This window comes from Euleptes europaea, chromosome 11 (assembly GCF_029931775.1).
Source record: "Euleptes europaea isolate rEulEur1 chromosome 11, rEulEur1.hap1, whole genome shotgun sequence".
Classification (NCBI taxonomy): Eukaryota; Metazoa; Chordata; class Lepidosauria; order Squamata; family Sphaerodactylidae; genus Euleptes; species Euleptes europaea.
In genome coordinates this window covers 7430559-7448997 of record NC_079322.1, presented here as the reverse complement: position 1 = coordinate 7448997, position 18439 = coordinate 7430559, and the positions used below count along the sequence as shown (strand labels likewise).

Genomic DNA, 18439 nt, shown 5'->3' with positions numbered 1-18439 from the left:
AATCGAATATTGCCTAGCGTGCTTTGGGGATCAAGGTCATGTAAACAGTTGCCGGACTGTCATTTAATTATCATCTGGAGGCTGTGTGTGTGTGTGTGTGTATAAAATTATCTACAAAAATGGTAACAGGTTCAACCAGATATAAGCAGGGCGCCGTCATAATTAATGGTGTGCAACAGTGGCTCAAAATGGGTTTGCAAACTTATTTAGTATTATCATCATCATCATCATCATCTACACTTTGACCCTCTTTTCTCCCCAGTAGAGGCACAAATTGGCTTGCAACACTCTCCCATTTCTCTCCCAGCATAGTGTAGTGGTTAAGAGCGGCGAACTCTACTCTGAAGAACCAGGTTTGATTCCCCACTCCTCCACATGCAGCCAGCTATGAACTCTCTCAGCCCCACCTACCTCACAAGGTGCCTGTTGTGAGGAGAGGAAGGCAAGGTGGTTGTAAGCCACTTTGAGCCTCCTTAAAGGTAGAGAAAATCGGGGTATAAAAACCAATTCTTCTTAATTTTATCCTCACAAAAATCCTATCAAGTAGGCTATGCTGAAAGTGGCCCAGGTTTACTGGCCCAGGTTTACCCAGCAAGCTTCCACGGCAGAATAGGGATTCAAACCTGGGCATCCCCGATCCTAGTCCAGAACTCTAACCACCGCACCATGCTGGATGCCATAACCATGGTGACCTTGGTAGTTTGATGAGCATTAACCCTGGTTAGTATCTTTGCACACAAGATGTGAAACCACGATTAATGTTGATAAAGGGGACACAAAAGGGAGTCCATTCCAGAGGCTGCTTTCTCAATTTGCAGACCATGGTTTTCAGGGAGTCACTGTAACATCTGCACCAGGTCTGTGTATATGACTTTAAGTATTGTTAGGAAAACAGTGACATCACAAGCCAGAAATTCTTTCACACAGAAATAGTCTGCAGTATACAAGAATCTCTCAGAGGGGGGCAGCGCTGTCTCCCCTATTGAGGAGTTGGATGGGCAAATCATTCCCCCAAATCAAGCAACACTTTAAAGACCAACTTACAATATTTCTCTAAGGGGGGGCGATCCCTTCCAGACCCCATAAAATCAGACCCCCTTACCCAATCTTCACCAAACTTTGGGGGTCGTGCAACGAGCATCCCTTCAAGCTACGCTGTGAATTTGGGGGCTCTACCTTCAAAAATGCCCCCCAGGAGCTTTAAAAAAACCCCATAAATGGCCCCGAATTTTTTCGGTTATTTCGGGTTTACCCAAAAAAATCAGGCCCAATAAACCTGAACCTGAAATTTACCGGATTTTTTTTTTTTGCACAGTCCTAGATTAGGATGTAAATATAAGTCTTATTGATAACAGCCATGTCTACTTCGCTGAACCCTTTTCTTGTACCTTTCCATATAGGGATGGATCCGATCTCTGTATCTTTAGAAGAAGACAGTGGAAGACAGACTCCTATCTGCCAAAGCAAAGTCTGCTCACACAGGTAAGAAGAGACAGGTTTACACAAGGTAGGGAAATCACAGTATCTGGACTAATTTAAAAGTGGGTTCTCTTATGAATTTGTGTGTGTGTGTGTGCGTGTGTGTGTAAAGTGCCATCAAGTGGCAGCTGACTTATGATGACCTCAGTAAGAGGTTTTCAAGGCAAGTTGGAAGCAGAGGTAGATTGCCATTGCCTTCCTCTGCAGAGCCTTCCTTGGTGGCTTCTCATCCAAGTAACAACCAAGATCTGATGGGATTGGGCTATGCCATGACGCCTTCCTTCCCTTGTGAGTTCTTGGTACATTTTAATTGTGAAAGCACTAGCAAAGTAAATGCAGGTCAGTGGTTTAGTTAATATAGGACAGATACATATTAAAATGTAGTTTCAGAGGGTAGCTATGTTGGTCTGCAATAGAAGAGCTAGGTTCAAGTCCCACAGTACCCCAGAGACCAACAAGATTTTGGGGCATGAGCTTTCCAGAGCCAGAGGCCCCCTTTGTCAGCTATCCAAGTTGGTCTGCAGTAGAAGAGTTAGATTCTAGTCCAGCAGCACCTTAGAGACCGAGATCTTTGGGATATAATCTTTCGAGAGTCAAAGTTGTCTTAGACTTGTATCTGATGAAGGGAGCTTTGACTCTTGAAAGCTTATACCCTGAAAATCTTGTTGGTCTCTAAGGTGCTGCTGGACTCAAATCTAAATGTAAAATGTAGCAGAGTAAATATGGGGGGGTGTTCCCCCTGTTATTTTATGGGAGTCTACATAAATTTCATTATAAATTGATACTTACCTAGAAGCTTTTTCAGGGCGAAGGAATATTACCTGGCCTTTTCTGGCCCAGTGTGAAGGGGTTTTCTTGGCCGTAGTCTCCCTGCAGTTCCTTCATTGGATTAGACCCGGGTGGAGTATACCTGAGAATGCCTGCCCCCCGCCCCCCCCCCAGGGTCCCTCTGGTCCAGGGTTGCCAATTTCCAGGTGGGGCCTTTAGATCTCTTAGTATGACAATCAACCTCCAGATGACCAAGCTCAGTTTCCCTGAAGAAAATGGATGCTTTGGAGGATGGACTCTATGGCATCAGACCCTCTGTGGTCCCTCCCCAGGCTCCACCCATAAATCTCCAGGAGTTTCCCAACACAGAGTTAGCAACCCTGCTCCGGTCAGCAGATCAAGACCAGTGGCAGGCTCCAGTTCTGGAGAAAGTATTGCCCATCAGGCCAAAAGAATCTAAACTCTGAATGGCCCCTTGGTGGTTTCTCAGCCAGAAGTGAAATCTGCTGTAGTAAAGACTCCGCAAATGTACACAACCGCAAAATGCTGCCACAAAAAAACAGACACGACGGCCGTTGTTTTAATCAGTAATTTTGCCTTTCGTATCCCTCGGTGCTTTGTTGGATTTGCTAGGAATGCAAGTGGCATTTGATCCCCAGGGGATCAATATTCAGACTCTGTCCTTGTTTCTCACTTTGTAAATTACCCGGGCGGTGGGACCAGCTGTATAGCACTAAAGCTAAATTTGTTCATGACAAAATAACGAACGTGCAGCTTTACAGCCAGGGTAGTATCTGGAAGAGGCGGGGGGAATGAAGCCTGTTTTATAAATGTGCTGATGTGCCAAATGAAATGTAATGCTGACAAATGTATAGTAATACTCAAGGAAAATGTGCACAAGAATGGGATAAACAGGCTCGGGCTGCTGCAGAAGGACTTTGAAAGGACCTTGAAGGGTCCCCCTTGTAGGGATTGGTCCTCCCAGTTCTGGAAGGCTACCCGAGCACTTCTAATAATCTTTTGGGTCATGATGGCTTCAACCGTTTTCACGAATTTCCCCTCCCTTGATTGGGAAAGGTTCATTTGATCACGGGATCTTCCTGTCCCTTTAGACGGAAGAACTGCCAGTGCGGCTCTCCATTGAGTATGGCCAGTAACACAGGAGAGGCCGAGAAGACGCCTGCCGGGCTAACAGCCCCCCCCCTGCACAGATTTATTTGATTAAATTTGTCGATGCTGAGGGCTTGGTTGTCTCCTTGGAACCATAACAAGCAATACAGTAGTATGAAAAGCTGATCTGGGGGAAAGGACAGTGTCTCTAAAGGACTAAAGGAAACCTCCACATTCAGAGGCAGCGAACCTCAGAATACCAGTGTGGGGAAGCAGCAGCAGGGGAAGACCTCAGCTTCTGTGCCCTGTTGTTGGACCTCCAGAATAACTGGTTGGCCACTGTGTGGATGGTGGACTAGATGGACCACTGGCCTGATCCTATGGGGCTTTTCTGATGTTCTGATCATGGGCGGGCCTCAGCCTCTCTGCTCTGTTGTTGGCCCTTCAGAAGAACTGGTTGGCCACTGTGTGAGACGAGATAGTGGACTAGACAGACCCTCCCTGGTCTGATCCAGCAGGACGGGGACAAGTGGGGCTTTTCCCAGCAAGGCTTCTGATTAACCGCTGGAGACTTGATTGGCTGTGCAGATTTTTTTTCAAATGTTGCTTTGGCAGCAGCTGCCACCAGAGCCCTGTTTGACTGAAGGTAAGCTGTTTTGTGGTTGGCTCCACCTCCTGTGGCAGCCATTTTGTAGCTGTGCCTACCATCTGGGTCAGAATTCCAGTGGCCCCTACAAGCTCAAAAAGGTTGGACATCCTTCACCTAGACCAGTGGTCGGCAAACCGCAGCTCGCGAGCCGCATGCGGCTCTTTGGCCCCTTGCGTGCGGCTCTGCCAATCCGGCGCCCACTTGGCTCTGCTTCTGCCGCTCCCCCCAAACTTGCGCGGGGGGCTGGAGGCTCCCGAGCGAGTGGGAGGGGGGTGGGGGGAGAGCGCTCGCTTTGGCCCGCAGCCAATCGGAGAGGTGAGTGTGCCGCACCGCGGCCCGCCATTGGCTGCTGCGGGGAGGCCAGCTCAGCCTTGCACGTCGCAGCGGGGTAGGGTGTGCGCCAACCGCTTCTTTGGCTGCGCTTCTATGTGAGTGGGACGGGGACGAGGGGGAGGGCTGCGCCGAAGGGGTCGTGAGGGGGGAGAGGGGATGGTGGCCGGGGCTGGAGGGGAGGGGAGGGGAGGTGACCCGGGCCTAAGAGGCCCCGAGCTCCGCTTTGTTCCGATTGCTGCTAAAACAGAAACCTCCCCCCCTCCTTTTTGAAGTCGTACAAAATATGTGTATGTATTTTGAATATACATTTGAAACTTCTCGGCTCGGCTTTGATATCTCTTCCTGACTTCAGCGTGCACGAGATAGAGAGAGACGGAGCCGTCGAGCTCTTTAAGATCAGTCGAGAAAGAGCCTTGCCCTCCCCAATGTTGGATTTCCTTGACTCTCCATCTTTAAACCCTTGAATTACTGGATCGCCTTTTGAAAGAGCCGAGGGGGCGGGGAGAGAGCGGGCTGGTCGTCTTTCTTAACTACAGTCAGCCGTTCAGGTAATTGGGAGCTCCTTACCAGGAGAACTTCACTCGATAAGGAAAATCTCCTTCAGACGGCAGATTAGAGTCCAGTCAGGCGGCGGAGAAGCCCCCCCCCCAATTTCATGGGCATCCTTTCCAATAACAACCCGATTCAAAGATTCTTGTAACGAATAGGTGGCGAAATAAACCTCTCTTCCCCACCCCTTGGGGGGAAGGGGCGATGCATGAATGCAAGAAAGCGCAGCAAACAGAACCCAAGCCCCAGAATCCCAGGAAAAGGCCTCCTTCCAACCTGGAACCCTTAAAATCGGTTTCCCTATTTTCGCCCCCCCCAACCCCAGTTCCTCCGAAGTGCGCCGATCCTGAACCACACCGCGCTGGGAAAGGGTCGAAATGCTCGCACCAAACCCAGAAAGGGACAGCCGTGTATAAAGACAGCATATAAAGCAGTGTACAAAGACAACCATTTCCAAAACCTATTCAATGTTCGAGGGAGGATCTGGGTTTCAGGGAGTGACATCCGATCAAAGCGTCATTCTTAATCCACGGGTGAGGGCCGCAGCTTTTAAGAGCCCTTGCTCGCGAGAAGCGCTCTTTGCAGGCTCTGGCTTGGTGGATCGGGATCTCATAGAAAAAGCTCTGCGGGGAACCAAACGGAGTGGCTTCGCGGCGGCATCAGAACTCTTGCTTATGCATGGGAGGTTTTTGCCTTGGATTTGCCGCTGTCTAGATGCACGTTTTCCCCGTCCAAATGCTCAAAACTCAAGGAGGAGGAGGAGGGGGAGGAGGAGGAGGGGCGTGGTGGTGGTAATGGTGGTGGTGGTTTTTATATGCCGACTTTCTCTTCCACTTAAGGGAGGCTCAAACTGGCTTACAATCACCTTCCCTTCCCCTCCCCACAACAGACACCCTGTGAGGTAGGTGAGGCTGAGAGAGCTCTAAGAGAAATGTCAATAGCCCAAGGTCACCCAGCTGGCTTCATGTGGCAGAGCAGGGAAACGAATCCAGTTCACCAGATTAGCCTCCGCCGCTCATGTGGAGGGGTGGGGAATCAAAGCCTGTTCATCTGCGTGGCTTCTATGCAGTCCCACATTGGGACTGCGCAGGCCAGCCACGGATAAGATTTGTCAGCTTCTAGCAAAATCTAAAAGAGAGTGCTCCCCCTCCCCTTGGGGCATGCAATCTCCCCGCCCACAGTCACATGACCCAAGGAGGAGGGAGCACTCTTCCCTCCAGTTCTCTTTCTGCCGCCACGGAGAGAGAACGTGTCAGCACCTCTCTCTAGTCATGGAGCCCAAAAAAGCTCCACTTTTCAAGAAATGCACTGTGTGTGGTACTAAGATGGCGAAGAATGATACCCACACTGAATGCCTCCTTTGTTTGGGGGAAGGCCACTTTCCGGCAGCTTGTAAAAGTTGCTCCAAACTCACCAGCAAGGCCTTGAAGGTTCGATCGACTCGGTTACTTTCTCATCTCTACAAAGAGTCGCTTCGCCCACGAGGTCATTCTGCTGAACCGAGTACTTCAACTGGTAAGTCCCAGTCCGAAATGGGACCTACTACAAAAAAGTCCAAAAAAGTTGGCCCTTCTAAGAAGCCTTCCTCCGTCGTTATTCGGCCAGCAAAGTTTATTGCTCCGGTTTTGCAAGATGGCCGCGGCTCATCGCACCATGCGTCCCGCTCAAAATCACCTCGGTGTCGATCACCTTCGAGGTCGCCCAGAACCCCTCGACGCCAATCCCAAGCCAAGTCGCCTCGCTCGCCTTGTCTGAGTCACGAGCTCCCGACGAAGCTGCAAAGCAGCCCATTACCATTGAGGATTCGCCTCCTCGATCCCTGGCTACCCCCTCGGTTCCGTGTCCAAGCAGGGCCCAGGAAAACTCGGCTGAGTTTAAGCAGCACCTCCTTCACCTATATAAAGATGTGCCTCCGGTGCTTGCAAAGTCCCCATGGCCTGATGATAAAGGGCCTCGGGCAGAACCTACAGAGCTCCAGGTCGGTGCCGATCAACCACCCCATCCTGTGAGTGTTCAACAGGACTCCCAGTGTTTGGTTGAAAGGAACCAAGCGGAGTCTCCGAAGGGTTCGTCCCATCTCGAACCCGGCCAACGGCCTCAGCGTCGATCGGCTTCTCGACGCCATTTCCAATCCCCGGCTTCGTCCGGATCCAGTCGGTGTCAGTCGAACTCTCGCCGTCATCGATCTACCCGTCGGAGCTGATCTTCTTCTCGACATTGAGCCGATCGTTGGAGTCGATCCGCTTCCTCCAAACGCCGGCCATCTTCTCGTCGGAGCCGATCCCGTAGTCGGAGTTGATCCCGTCGTCGGAGCCGTTCCTCCTGTCGGAGTCGTTCCTCCCGTCAGAGCCGATCCTATCATCGGGGCCGTCGGAGCCGATACAGTCGTCGACACTGATCCATTTCTCGCCACTCCCGATCTCACCGGTCTTCATCCAGACAGTCTTCTTCAGGTCACAGCCGTTCATCCCACTCATGAACTCCGGCCATTCACCAACACCAGCCGTCATCTAAACAGTCATCTTCCAGACATTGCCGTTCACTTCACCCACTTGGTCCAGTCGTTCAACCTCGCCATTCTTCATCCAAACAGCCAAACACAGGACATAGCCGTTCACTTCGTTCACGCAGTCCGATTAGCCAGAGGTGCTGCTACTCCTCTAGGAGCCGGTCTCCCTCTCGTTGGCATCGAGAGGTTTCTCGACGCTGATATCCTACTCCTTCCATCTACTCGGGCTCTTCGGTCGACTGTCGTCATCCTCACTGATGCTCTCGGTCACGTTCGCCTTCTGGAGGCTCTCGGCGTAGACACACGCCATCTCGCCGTCCTCATGACCATTCCAAGGACTCCGTCCAAGGCAAGAGTCTCTTTGCAAGCCTCCTCTTTCCAGGTCTCCTTCTATGTCAAGGGACACTGATCCATCCGAATATGACGCCTCCTTCTCTCCTGATGAGGATGAGGAATCCCGCACTTCAGCTCCCTCACCTGAGGACACTGTTGGGGACTCTAAGCCGCTCTCTCCTACGGGAGATGTCCGTTTATATGTGGAGCAGCTCATTTGCATGGCGAAAGCTCTCAAAATTGAGTTTAAGCCGGAGGACTTCGGCCCTATAGATGATATTATGGATATCCTCCAGAACCCTGACGTAGGCCCTGTGGCCCTTCCTTTGATAAAGAGCATTCTGGAAGTGATCCGTAACAACTGAGCTAAGCCTGCTTCGGTCCCCCTCTTCCACCAAACGAGTAGAGAATCTTTACAAGATTCGCAGGGAAGGTGGAGAATTTCTTTACCAGCATCCCCCTCCTAATTCCGTAATAGTGGAGGCTTTGCCTGGTAAATATAGGTCTGGAGCACACTCCTCCCCGCAGGATAAGGAAGGCCTCCCTCTGGGATCGTATAGCCCCTCAAATCTCCATCCTTCCCGACGATCAACGTCCCTCGGCAGTAGCATGTCCCTTACAAGGCAACAGCTTACAGGCATGTCCCTTACAAGGCAACAGCTTACAGCTGCAAGCCATGTGGCGGATTCCTCTAGTAAAACCATTGCCTCTGCCATTGTCATTCGCCAGCATGCCTGGCTGCGCCAGTCTGCTCTCCCCTATGACACTCGAGCCCGTATTGAGGACCTTCCTTTTGAAGGGACATCCTTGTTCAGCGACCAAACTGATACTTTCCTGGATCACCTGAAAAAGAACAAAACAAATGCCAAATCCTTAGGGATTGCCCCCCAAGCTCCCGACTTTAAGCGGCGTTACTTTGGCCATCAAGCCAACCAACCTTCCCGCCCATATCGTTTCCAGGGTTCCTTCCAACAGCCCTCCTTCCATCCGTCCTTTCCCCGCCCGCAGCAGGACAGGAAGTTCCCACCCAAACCAAGGGTCCGTAAAGGCCCCAGGGGGTCTCCCGGCCGCTTCAACAAACCGAAGCAGGCATGACTAGACTTGTCTGCTTGTTTTTCTGATCGCCTATCAGCTTTCCACCATTCATGGTCTGCTATTACCACTGATGTTTGGGTTCTCAAAATAATAAATGTTGGTTACTTCATAGAATTTGATATGTTACCTCCATACAGGCCCACGGGCCGCTCTCTTTCGCCAGCCCCAGACCTACTAGTACAAGAGGTCGCCACTCTTCTGTCTAAGGGAGCCATTTCAGAGGTTGCACCTTCGGACCGAAGTCGCGGGTTTTACTCCCGCTTTTTTCTCGTGGATAAAATAGGGGGGAAGCGCCCTATCCTGGATCTCCAGGACCTTAACACCTTTATTAGGACCAGGAAGTTCTGTATGCTTATGCTCCCAGAAGTGCTTCCCCTCCTGGATGAGCATGTGTGGTTCGTGATATTAGATCTCTGCAATGCTTATTTCCATATCGCAATTCATACTGAGTGTTGCCAATACCTAGGGTTTGAATGCAATGGAAAATGTTACCAGTACAATGTGTTGCCCTTCGGGTTGTCCACAGCCCCCAGGACCTTTACGAAGTGCCTTGCAGTAGTGGTAGCTCACCTTGCCCTGAAGGGTTGCGTGATATTTCCCTACCTGGACGACTGGTTGTTGGTGGGTCCGTCGCAATCGGAATTAGCCATACAGGTGGACTTAATCCTCTCAGTCCTCAACAACCTGGGTCTTTTGGTTAACTTTTCTTAGTCTTAAGCTTGTACCTGCTCAACTACAAACCTTCATTGGAGCGCAATTAGATGCTGTCCAGGCCAGAGCCTTCCTCCCTGTACAGAGAGCTCACGCCATTCAAAAAATGGTGGCTAGCTTCACAAAAAACCGGTTTCAAAAGGCCCATCATATTCAGAAATTGTTAGGCCTCATGGCCTCTACCATGGCTGTGGTAGAGTTTGTGAGGCTCCGTATGCACCCGCTCCAAAACTGGTTCCTCTGGGTGTTCAGGCTCAATGTTGATCCCCAATATAAACGCCTTTCTGTTTCCAGATACGTTATTTCCTCCTTACAATGGTGGGCACACGATGCCAACATCCTCTCAGGTGTCCCCTTTCAGCGCCCTTCTCTTCAGAAGTACCTGTTCACAGACGCTTCCCTGTCAGGATGGGGGGCTCATTGTGGTGACCTTACGGCCCAGGGTACTTGGTCGTCCCTGGAATCCCGGTTGCACATCAATTTGTTGGAGATGCATGCCATCCATCTTGCTCTGTCTTCATTCACAGGGCACCTGGACAGACAGCACATTCAGATCGCCACAGACAGCTCCACCGCCCAGTTCTATATAAACAAGCAGGGCGGCACAGGGTCCGTTTCGCTATCCAAGGAAGCCAGTGACATCTGGGAATGGGCCATAGATCACCGCGCTACTCTCATAGCAATTCACATTGCGGGGAAGAGCAATACACTAGCAGATGCTCTGAGTCGCCTTCCCAATCAAGCCCACGAGCTCACCCTGAGCAGCAATTGTCTCCACCAGATATTCCGCCTATGGGGTTATCCGCAAGTAGACCTTTTTGCCACACACCTCAACTCAGTGTGTCCCAAATTCTATTTGAGAGCGGGAGCCAGCCCGGGCTCAATGGGAGATGCCTTTCAGGCAGTTTGGAACGGGGCCCTGTTTTACCTCTTTCCCCCATTCCCTCTACTTCACAAGGCCCTAGCCAAGGTGAACCACGACAAGACAAATGCCATCATTGTCACTCCATTTTGGCCTAGGAGGTTGTGGTTCGCAGTGCTCATGTCACTTGCACAAGGGAATTACATTCTTCTTCCGAAGAATCCCTCACACTCCGCCCCGGATCTGCAACTTGCGGCCTGGAGGGTGCTACTCCAGGGCAGTGGTCTGACAGGGTAGGTAAGGTTCTGTTGCATTCTTTAAAGTCCTCCACACGGCGGTCCTATGATGCTAAATGGAGACATTTTTCTGCTTGGGCTAAGGTTATAAATATTTTACCAATCAATTGCCCACTGTCTGTTGTGTTTGATTACCTTCTATCTCTCAACGATGATGGTTTATCTAATTCTTCCATTAAAGTTTGTTTAGCCGCAATATCGGCTTTTCACCCAGATATTGACTCCTTCTCCGTTTTTTCTCACCCCCTTTCCAAAAAGTTTTTGAAGGGTCTCAATAATTTGTATCCTCCTGTCACTCCACCAGTTCCCCGGTGGAGTCTCTCCTTAGTCCTTTCACAGCTCATGAGACCTCCGTTTGAGCCGTTAGCTACTTGTGAATTGGCCCTACTATCCTTCAAGGTGGCCTTTTTAGTCGCCATCACTTCGGCAAGGAGGGTGAGCGACATCTTAGCACTGTCACATTCCCCTCCTTATACTAAGTTCCACTTGGATAGAGTAGTATTGAAGCCTAAGGCCTTTTTACCTAAGGTCGTTTCAGCCTTCCACCTTACACAGGACATTGTCCTCCCTGTTTTTTCCCTCACCCATCCGATGCTGATAGGGCATTACATTCCCTAGATGTCCGCAGAGCCCTTCTTTTTTACATTAAAAGATCTCAAAACTTCCGTAAAGATGATAACCTTTTTGTTTGCTTCGGCGGGCATCGCAAAGGTCGTCGTGCTTCTCCTCAGACCCTCTTGAGGTGGATCACGTCAACCATCAAGATGGCATATGAGTTTGCTCACCAGGAGTGCCCTCCTATGATCAAAGCTCACTCTACCAGAGCGTATGCGGCTTCCACCGCCTTCTCCTCCAATATAGATCTCCAGGACATCTGTAAGGCTGCTACCTGGTCCATGCCCTCTATGTTTATGAAACACTACGCTATGGATGTGGACTTGGCAAGAGATGCAGCCGTGGGATGTGCCGTATTGCAGTCTTTATTTCGGTGACTGTCCCACACCCACCGTCCTGGTAAGCAAGCTCGCTACTCTCCCAATGTGGGACTGCATAGAAGCCATGCAGATGAAAAACAGAGTTTCACTTACCTGTAACTGTTGTTCATCTAGTGGATCTTCTATGCAGGCACACATCCCTCCCTCCTTCCCCGCTGTGGGACCTCTCCGCTAGACCAGTGGTTGGTTCCGTGGCGGCAGGTTGGAGAACTGGAGGGAAGAGTGCTCCCTCCTCCTTGGGTCATGTGACCGTGGGCGGGGAGATCGCATGCCCCAAGGGGAGGGGGAGCACTCTCTTTTAGATTTTGTTAGAAGCTGACAAATCTTATTTATGGCTGGCCTGCGCCTGCGCAGTCCCAATGTGTGCCTGCATAGAAGATCCACCAGCTGAACAACAGTTACAGGTAAGTGAAACTCTGTTTTTCTCCAGATCAGACTCCACCGCTCCAAACCACCGCTCTTAACCACTACACCGCTACACCACCCCCTGCAGAGTTTTAAGAATTCGGATGGGGAAAATGTGGGTCTAGACGCTGGTCCTTGGGCGTTGGGCCGGGTGGGAAGTGGTGAGTAGCAGGGTGGGGGGAGAAGGAGATGCAGCTGTCTTTGGGGAGGAGCCCTTTTTGGGGAGGGGAGAGAAAGACACCCCCCGCACACACACACACATTATTAAGTATGATATCAAGTTTTATTCAGTGTACCTATAGTTTAATTAAGACTTAACACTTTAATTAAAGTTTATTAAGTTAATAAACAGTGTACCTACCTATATAGTTTAAGAAATTTGGCTCTCAAAAGAAATCTCAATCGTTGTACTGTTGATATTTGGCTCTGTTGACTAATGAGTTTGCCCACCACTGACCTAGACTAAAAAAGATCTAAGACTTTGTCCTTGCATAAACTTCTGGTCTGGTCCAGAAGCGAGTTCTTTGCTCGCAGGGCCTTCTGACAAAACTGACTCACCACTCATATGGTACCATCTCTATATGGATTCTGGTAAGGGAGCCTGCCCTGCTTCTTTTGCTAGTACTGACCTTATAAGTCCACCTGCCACAATGTAATAAGATGCTTTTTGGCGCCATTGCACGTAGTCGTTGCAAAGAAAGGGTATAGATCTTGGCAAGTTATAATTCATCTGCCAGACCCAGAAAGAGGCTGTGATGGCTTCCAAAGAACAAAAACCGAGGTTATCTAACCCCTAAAGCTTTGGTAGAGCCACCAGCACTTCCTATTTAAAAAAGGAAGGAGGGCTAACCTGAAATATAGCGCATCTCGGTAGTTTCCCTAGAGATACAGAATGACTCAAAGCCCGTTTAAAAGAAAAAGAAATAAGGTTGTGCATTGGGGGGGGGGAGAAAATGTCATTATTAATGCTGGAGAAAATACAGATATATAGTCAGTTAGTTATAGCAAAAATTATCATGTATAAAATGAAGGAGAAGAGAACCATGTAAACTGTTTTGTGATCCCCACTGAGGAGAAAGCCAGGGTGTCAATGAAGTACACAAATAAATAAATAATCTCATGGTTTATTTGGCTTTCAGCAAGGCTCAATTAACAGAAGCTTCATATTTTATAGTTCCTGGTTTTAGGTCATAAAGCAGCAAGTTTAGTATCTAGAAGCAAAATGTAAAGAAACAAAAATATTTGCTGTAGTAGAGAGAGTCCTTAAAAGATTCAAAAGCTACAGCAGCAGAATTATTTTGCCTCAGATCTTATTTTGGACCTAACAGACCAAAACCGATGCCTCCGATTTTAGTTCTGAGGCCCAAATTTCCCATCCCATCCTTCTGAATGTTCGTCATTCTTTCAAGACAGTCCACACAAACCATATGATTTCCTGAGCACCTTGGTCAGGTGAATAAGGGGAAAGTAATTTCTTTGACAGCTAAAGCTCCATCCGTTCGTGTCAGGTGAATAGGGTCCCCCAGCTTAATTTCCTACTCAAGATTAGAACTTTAAAGGGCAATAGCTTTGAAGAACAGCTGAGACATCAAGATACATGGAAGGTGTGATTGTCTGTTACGAGTTCACTTACATTTGACAAACATCTCTCCGAAGACCTCAAACAAGTGATATCCCAGACTAAGGAAGGTTGGTAATTAATTTAAATCCACTTTCCCCAGGGGAATGTCACTGAAAAAGCACCAGACTTCAAACAGCTGCCCGTGCAAGCAGAAAACTCCTCATATAGTTCAGTTCCCTTCATAAACTGGTAAATTGTTCACTTTGGTGTCACCATATAGTGTGCCACTCAGCTCTCACAAGACTATGTTCTGAGATCTCAGTGGCCGTTTCGGGGGTTGCTAGGCAACTTGCAACCCACATTGCTGAGGATTCCAAGCCTCTTGTTAGTGTCAGTGCATGGGGAAGGGGGAGAGAAGCAGACTAAGCAAATTACAAATGTATTAAATACTTGTATGTTAAAATACTGTGTAAATTAGAACATATAATACTCACGATTAACAGAACAATTCCAAATGTGAGGAACAGGGACACTGAAAGACCGTCTCCATCCATCTGTCCCTGTGTGCCAACTATGGTCATCAGGCAGCCATCTGTTGTCTATCCTACCACTTAAGGTGGCCTGTCTGGCATCAACCAGAGCCCGGGCCTTTTCCATCGTGGCTCCGGCTCTGTGGAGTGGGCTCCCTGAGGAGGTGACCCCCCCCTCCCCAGAGATCTTCAGGAGGCGCTGCAAGGCCTGCCTGTTTGCCAGGGATTTGGAGGGGGTTTGAATGAATGGCAGGTATCTTTTAAGGAGGGGAGGGGAAGAGATTTGAAGTTTGTTATTTTATTTGTGCTTTTAAACTGCAAATGTTTTTAACTGTTATTGTAAGCTGCCTTTGAACCGTGAGGAAAGATGGGATATATATCTGTGTGTGTGTGTGTGTGTGTGTGTGTGTGTTGTGTGTGTGCATAAATAAATAAAAATAAATTGATGCATGAACTTACTGCTGGGGGAGCAGGCGTAATTGAAAGGAAAAGGTAGTCCCCTGGGCAAGCACCGGGTCATTCCTGACCCACGGGGTGACATGTCATTCCGATGTTTTCTAGGCAGACTTGTTTATGGGGTGGTTTGCCAGTGCCTTCCCCAGTCCTCTTCCCTTTACCTCCAGCAAGCTGGGTACTCATTTTACCGACCTCGGAAGGATGGAAGGCTGAGTCAACCTTGACCCGGTTACCTGAAACCAACTTCTGTCGGGATCGAATTCAGGTCGTGAGCAGAGCTTGGACTGCAGTACTGCAGCTTACCACTCTGCGCCACGGGGCTCCTGGGAGCAAGCATAAGAGGTGTTTAATTATTCATTGTATCTAAGCTGACATTAGTTTTGCCACTAAAATAGATTGCTGAATCCCACCTTCCCCTTCTACCACCTTCCCCTTCTACCTTTTCCTTGCAGAGTTCAGACATACAGTTGTGGAGGAAGATCGACGGCGTGGTTTTCGGAGTTCCTTGGCCGAGAGTGCCACCTGATCAGGCAGTGTTTAGACGTCAAGAGAAATGCAAAACAGAAACATGAAAAGGGTATATATTTTGCATGGCTATTAGGAAATGGATGGCCTGGCACTACAAATGTGAAATGTCAGCATGACTTATATGCTGAGTTGTAGATAAAAATTAAAATTGCTCCCGCTATACGGAATGCATGGGGATTACAAAATACTTGCACAATAGTCAGTCTTTCAAATCTGCTCTGCCTATGCAGGACCTGGGGGGAAATTCTACATTTTTCTACTAAGCCCTCTTCGTTAGTATCCCACAATGTGTAATTCTAAATTGGATCTCTAAAGGATCACTGAAACTATCTTTGTATTGAACATACTATTAACTAAAACTAACGGAAACAGTATCTGAAAGCATCTAAATACTTTGGTGGCGGAAAGTGCCCTCTGGTCACACCCAACTTATGGTGACTCCGTAGGGTTTCCAAGTCAATAGACGTTCAGAGCTGGTTTGCTATTGCCTGCCTCTGCGTAGCAATCCTGGACTTCCTTGGTAGTCTCCCATCAAAGTACTAATCAGGTCAGACCCTGCTTAGCTTACGAGATCTGATTTCTACAATTTTCTGTTGTAGATCATCCCTTTTATTCCCAAGACTGACTCAGTAATTTCTTCTCCCTTGTGTCTTCCCATCACTGTCAATGCATGAGGAGAGTACAGAATAATTCATTCATTGGGGAGCCAACAGACAGTGGGGAGGGATAGGATCAAAAAAACAAACAAAAAAACCCTCCCATGGGCTTCTCTATTTGCAGTGGGGACAAACCTAGGTCTTACATGCATGGCTGTTTCACTCGCCGTCACCCCTCCGACGACTTCGGGTCTTTGGATTATGCATGCCCTTTCCAACCCTCAGAGGTTGCCACACTCTTCCCCTGCAATTCCCCGCATTTTGAGGGACCTGTTTTATCTCAGATTTCAAAATGCAAGGAACCCCGGGGAGAGTGAGGCAACCTCCGACAGTTGGAAATGGCATCCAAACAAAGACCCAAAGTTGTCGGAGGGGTGACGGCGAGTGAAACAGCCATGCACATAAGACCTTAGTCTCATGGGAGCGGACAGATGCTGATGAAAGTGACCAGGTGGGCTCACAAGGGACAAGTGTCATGGTTGTGAGCAGGCCAGGTGGCAAGGATTAGACAGGCGCACAACAGACAGATGAGCAGATGACAAATTAGGTAGAATTACCTGGATGGGCAACGGATGGTGGTCAGGAAAGAAATTAGGAGGGCAGAGGCTGAGGGGGCCAGGCAGAGTGGGAGGAGTTTGAGCAGGGAAAGGACGTGCCAAGCAAGGTGGCGGAGGGTGGTGCCAGGCTCTGGAGTGGAAGCTCAGCTTCCCTGCTGGTGAGTTCAACAACAACAAAAAGCAGGCCCTAGCTTTACAATTCAAGTCTACAATGCCGCTAAAGGGTACATCAAAGGACAATTAAGTTCACCATCTAAAATTCTAAATGTAGAAATCTGAAACCTAATTTCTCCACTGCATGTGTGCAGCTCCAAAATGGGGCAAATAACACCCCAGGACCATTTTGGCTGCCTTGTTTGCCATTTCTTTTTTCTTTTTTTTAAATTAAATTTATTGCCAAAAAAATTACATCAAGACTATAGACAGAATACAAATGAAAAGGAAAGAAAGAAAAAAAATAAAAATATATACAGACAAAAAGATACGTTTGTTTTGTTTGTATTGAATATAAATCTAATTAAGAAATTACTACCTGTTCTCTAGCTACAAATACAAATTTTTAAAGAATTATTGTTACAACTAAAAATCAAACTTTTCTCTGCCATGCCTACATTCTTCTTTTAATCTTCAAACCCACAAATCAGCAATTCATTTTTTTCCCATATTACGCAAAAAGTCAATGAAGGGTTTCCAATTTTCTACAAATTTAGGTTAGTTATTTTCTCTAATCAGCGCAGTCAGTTTGGCCATTTCCACTAATTCCAACATCTTGACAAGCCATTCTTCTATTGTAGGTATATCTGAATTTTTCCATTTCTGTGCATATAATATTCTTGCTACTGAAATCAAATATAAAAACAAACATCCACATTTTTTTTCAGACTGGCTATCCGTAAAACCCAAAAGATAAATTTCTGGTTTCATTTTTATGTTAACCTTCAGAATCTTCTGTATTATAGAATGCAATTGTGAGCCATTTTTAAAAACTTTTGTACAGGTCCACCACAAGTGAAAGAAAGTCCCTTCATGCTGTTCACATTTCCAACATGTATTTGGGACAATTTTTTTTACATTTTAGCCAATTTATCTGGAGACAAGTACCAACAATACATCATTTTATAAAAAAGTTCTTTGAGGCTAGAACTTAAAGTAACCTTAAGACCCTTTAACCACATATTCTTCCATTGTTCCATTTGTATGTTATATCCAAAATGGAGAGCCCATTTCACCATGCAATCTTTTTCTTCTTCCGTTTCATATCTCAGCAAGAGCTTATACACTTTAGCAATGCCATGATTATCACTTGCACATAGCTCTGTTTCAAATTCACTTTTACCATCTTCAAAACCATAAGATTATCAGTTTTAAATCTATCTAGTAATTGTACATAGAGAAACCAATTCCTGTCGGTCATTATTTCTTCTCTCCTTTTGCTTTGCCATTTCTAACTGTCTCCTTATTCTGGATCTATTTCAGGAATGGCACTTGTCACGGCTGCCTCCCTCTCTTTGGTGAACGAAGCACAATATCTCCTGATAAACCGAACAAGTGTCTTACAACTCAGCGATCAGATAACTGCAAGGCAAGTGCTCTTTCTAAAACCACGCATTTCCTGAGATTTGTCATTTTTACTTTTCCTGCAAACAAGATTTGTTTTCGTTGGATCTGTTTCGTTCCCCCCTTCCTTCTTGTTTGTATGAAGACTAGATACCTCCATATTCACAGTGGCAAGGAAAATTCGTATTACGCCGCAGCCCCCCCAGTTCTTCGACTGGGAAAGGTGTCAGGAAGATGCCGGGTATTTTCCTCCTCTCTGTCATAATACTGAGATGGGGGTAGCTGAAGATTCATCCTCTTTGAAACTGCAGGAAACTTTTAACACGTTATTTCGCACCCACTTAAGGCAGATATGTCCTCTGTAAGAGCAAAGGGTAAAGAGAAGGGTAGAGAGAAGCTAGGATTTATTGCTTATACTGAACACACAAGTTAGCCATATCTTTGGGAACTTTTAATCCTTTGGACTCTATCTTTTGCTTCATGTCCAGTTTACAGGATGA

General features: G+C 47.7%; 1 protein-coding gene across 1 annotated transcript in view; it reads left to right on the top strand.

Annotated features, from left to right (window-relative positions):
- MOCOS (molybdenum cofactor sulfurase) overlaps nucleotides 1-18439 on the top strand; it is a 185756-nt gene that overhangs the window by 156343 nt on the left and 10974 nt on the right. Inside the window, exons 10-12 of the mRNA XM_056857260.1 lie at nucleotides 1401-1482; nucleotides 15094-15218; nucleotides 17859-17964. Coding sequence (XP_056713238.1) covers nucleotides 1401-1482; nucleotides 15094-15218; nucleotides 17859-17964 — 313 coding nt within the window. The remainder of the gene's footprint in view (nucleotides 1-1400; nucleotides 1483-15093; nucleotides 15219-17858; nucleotides 17965-18439) is intronic.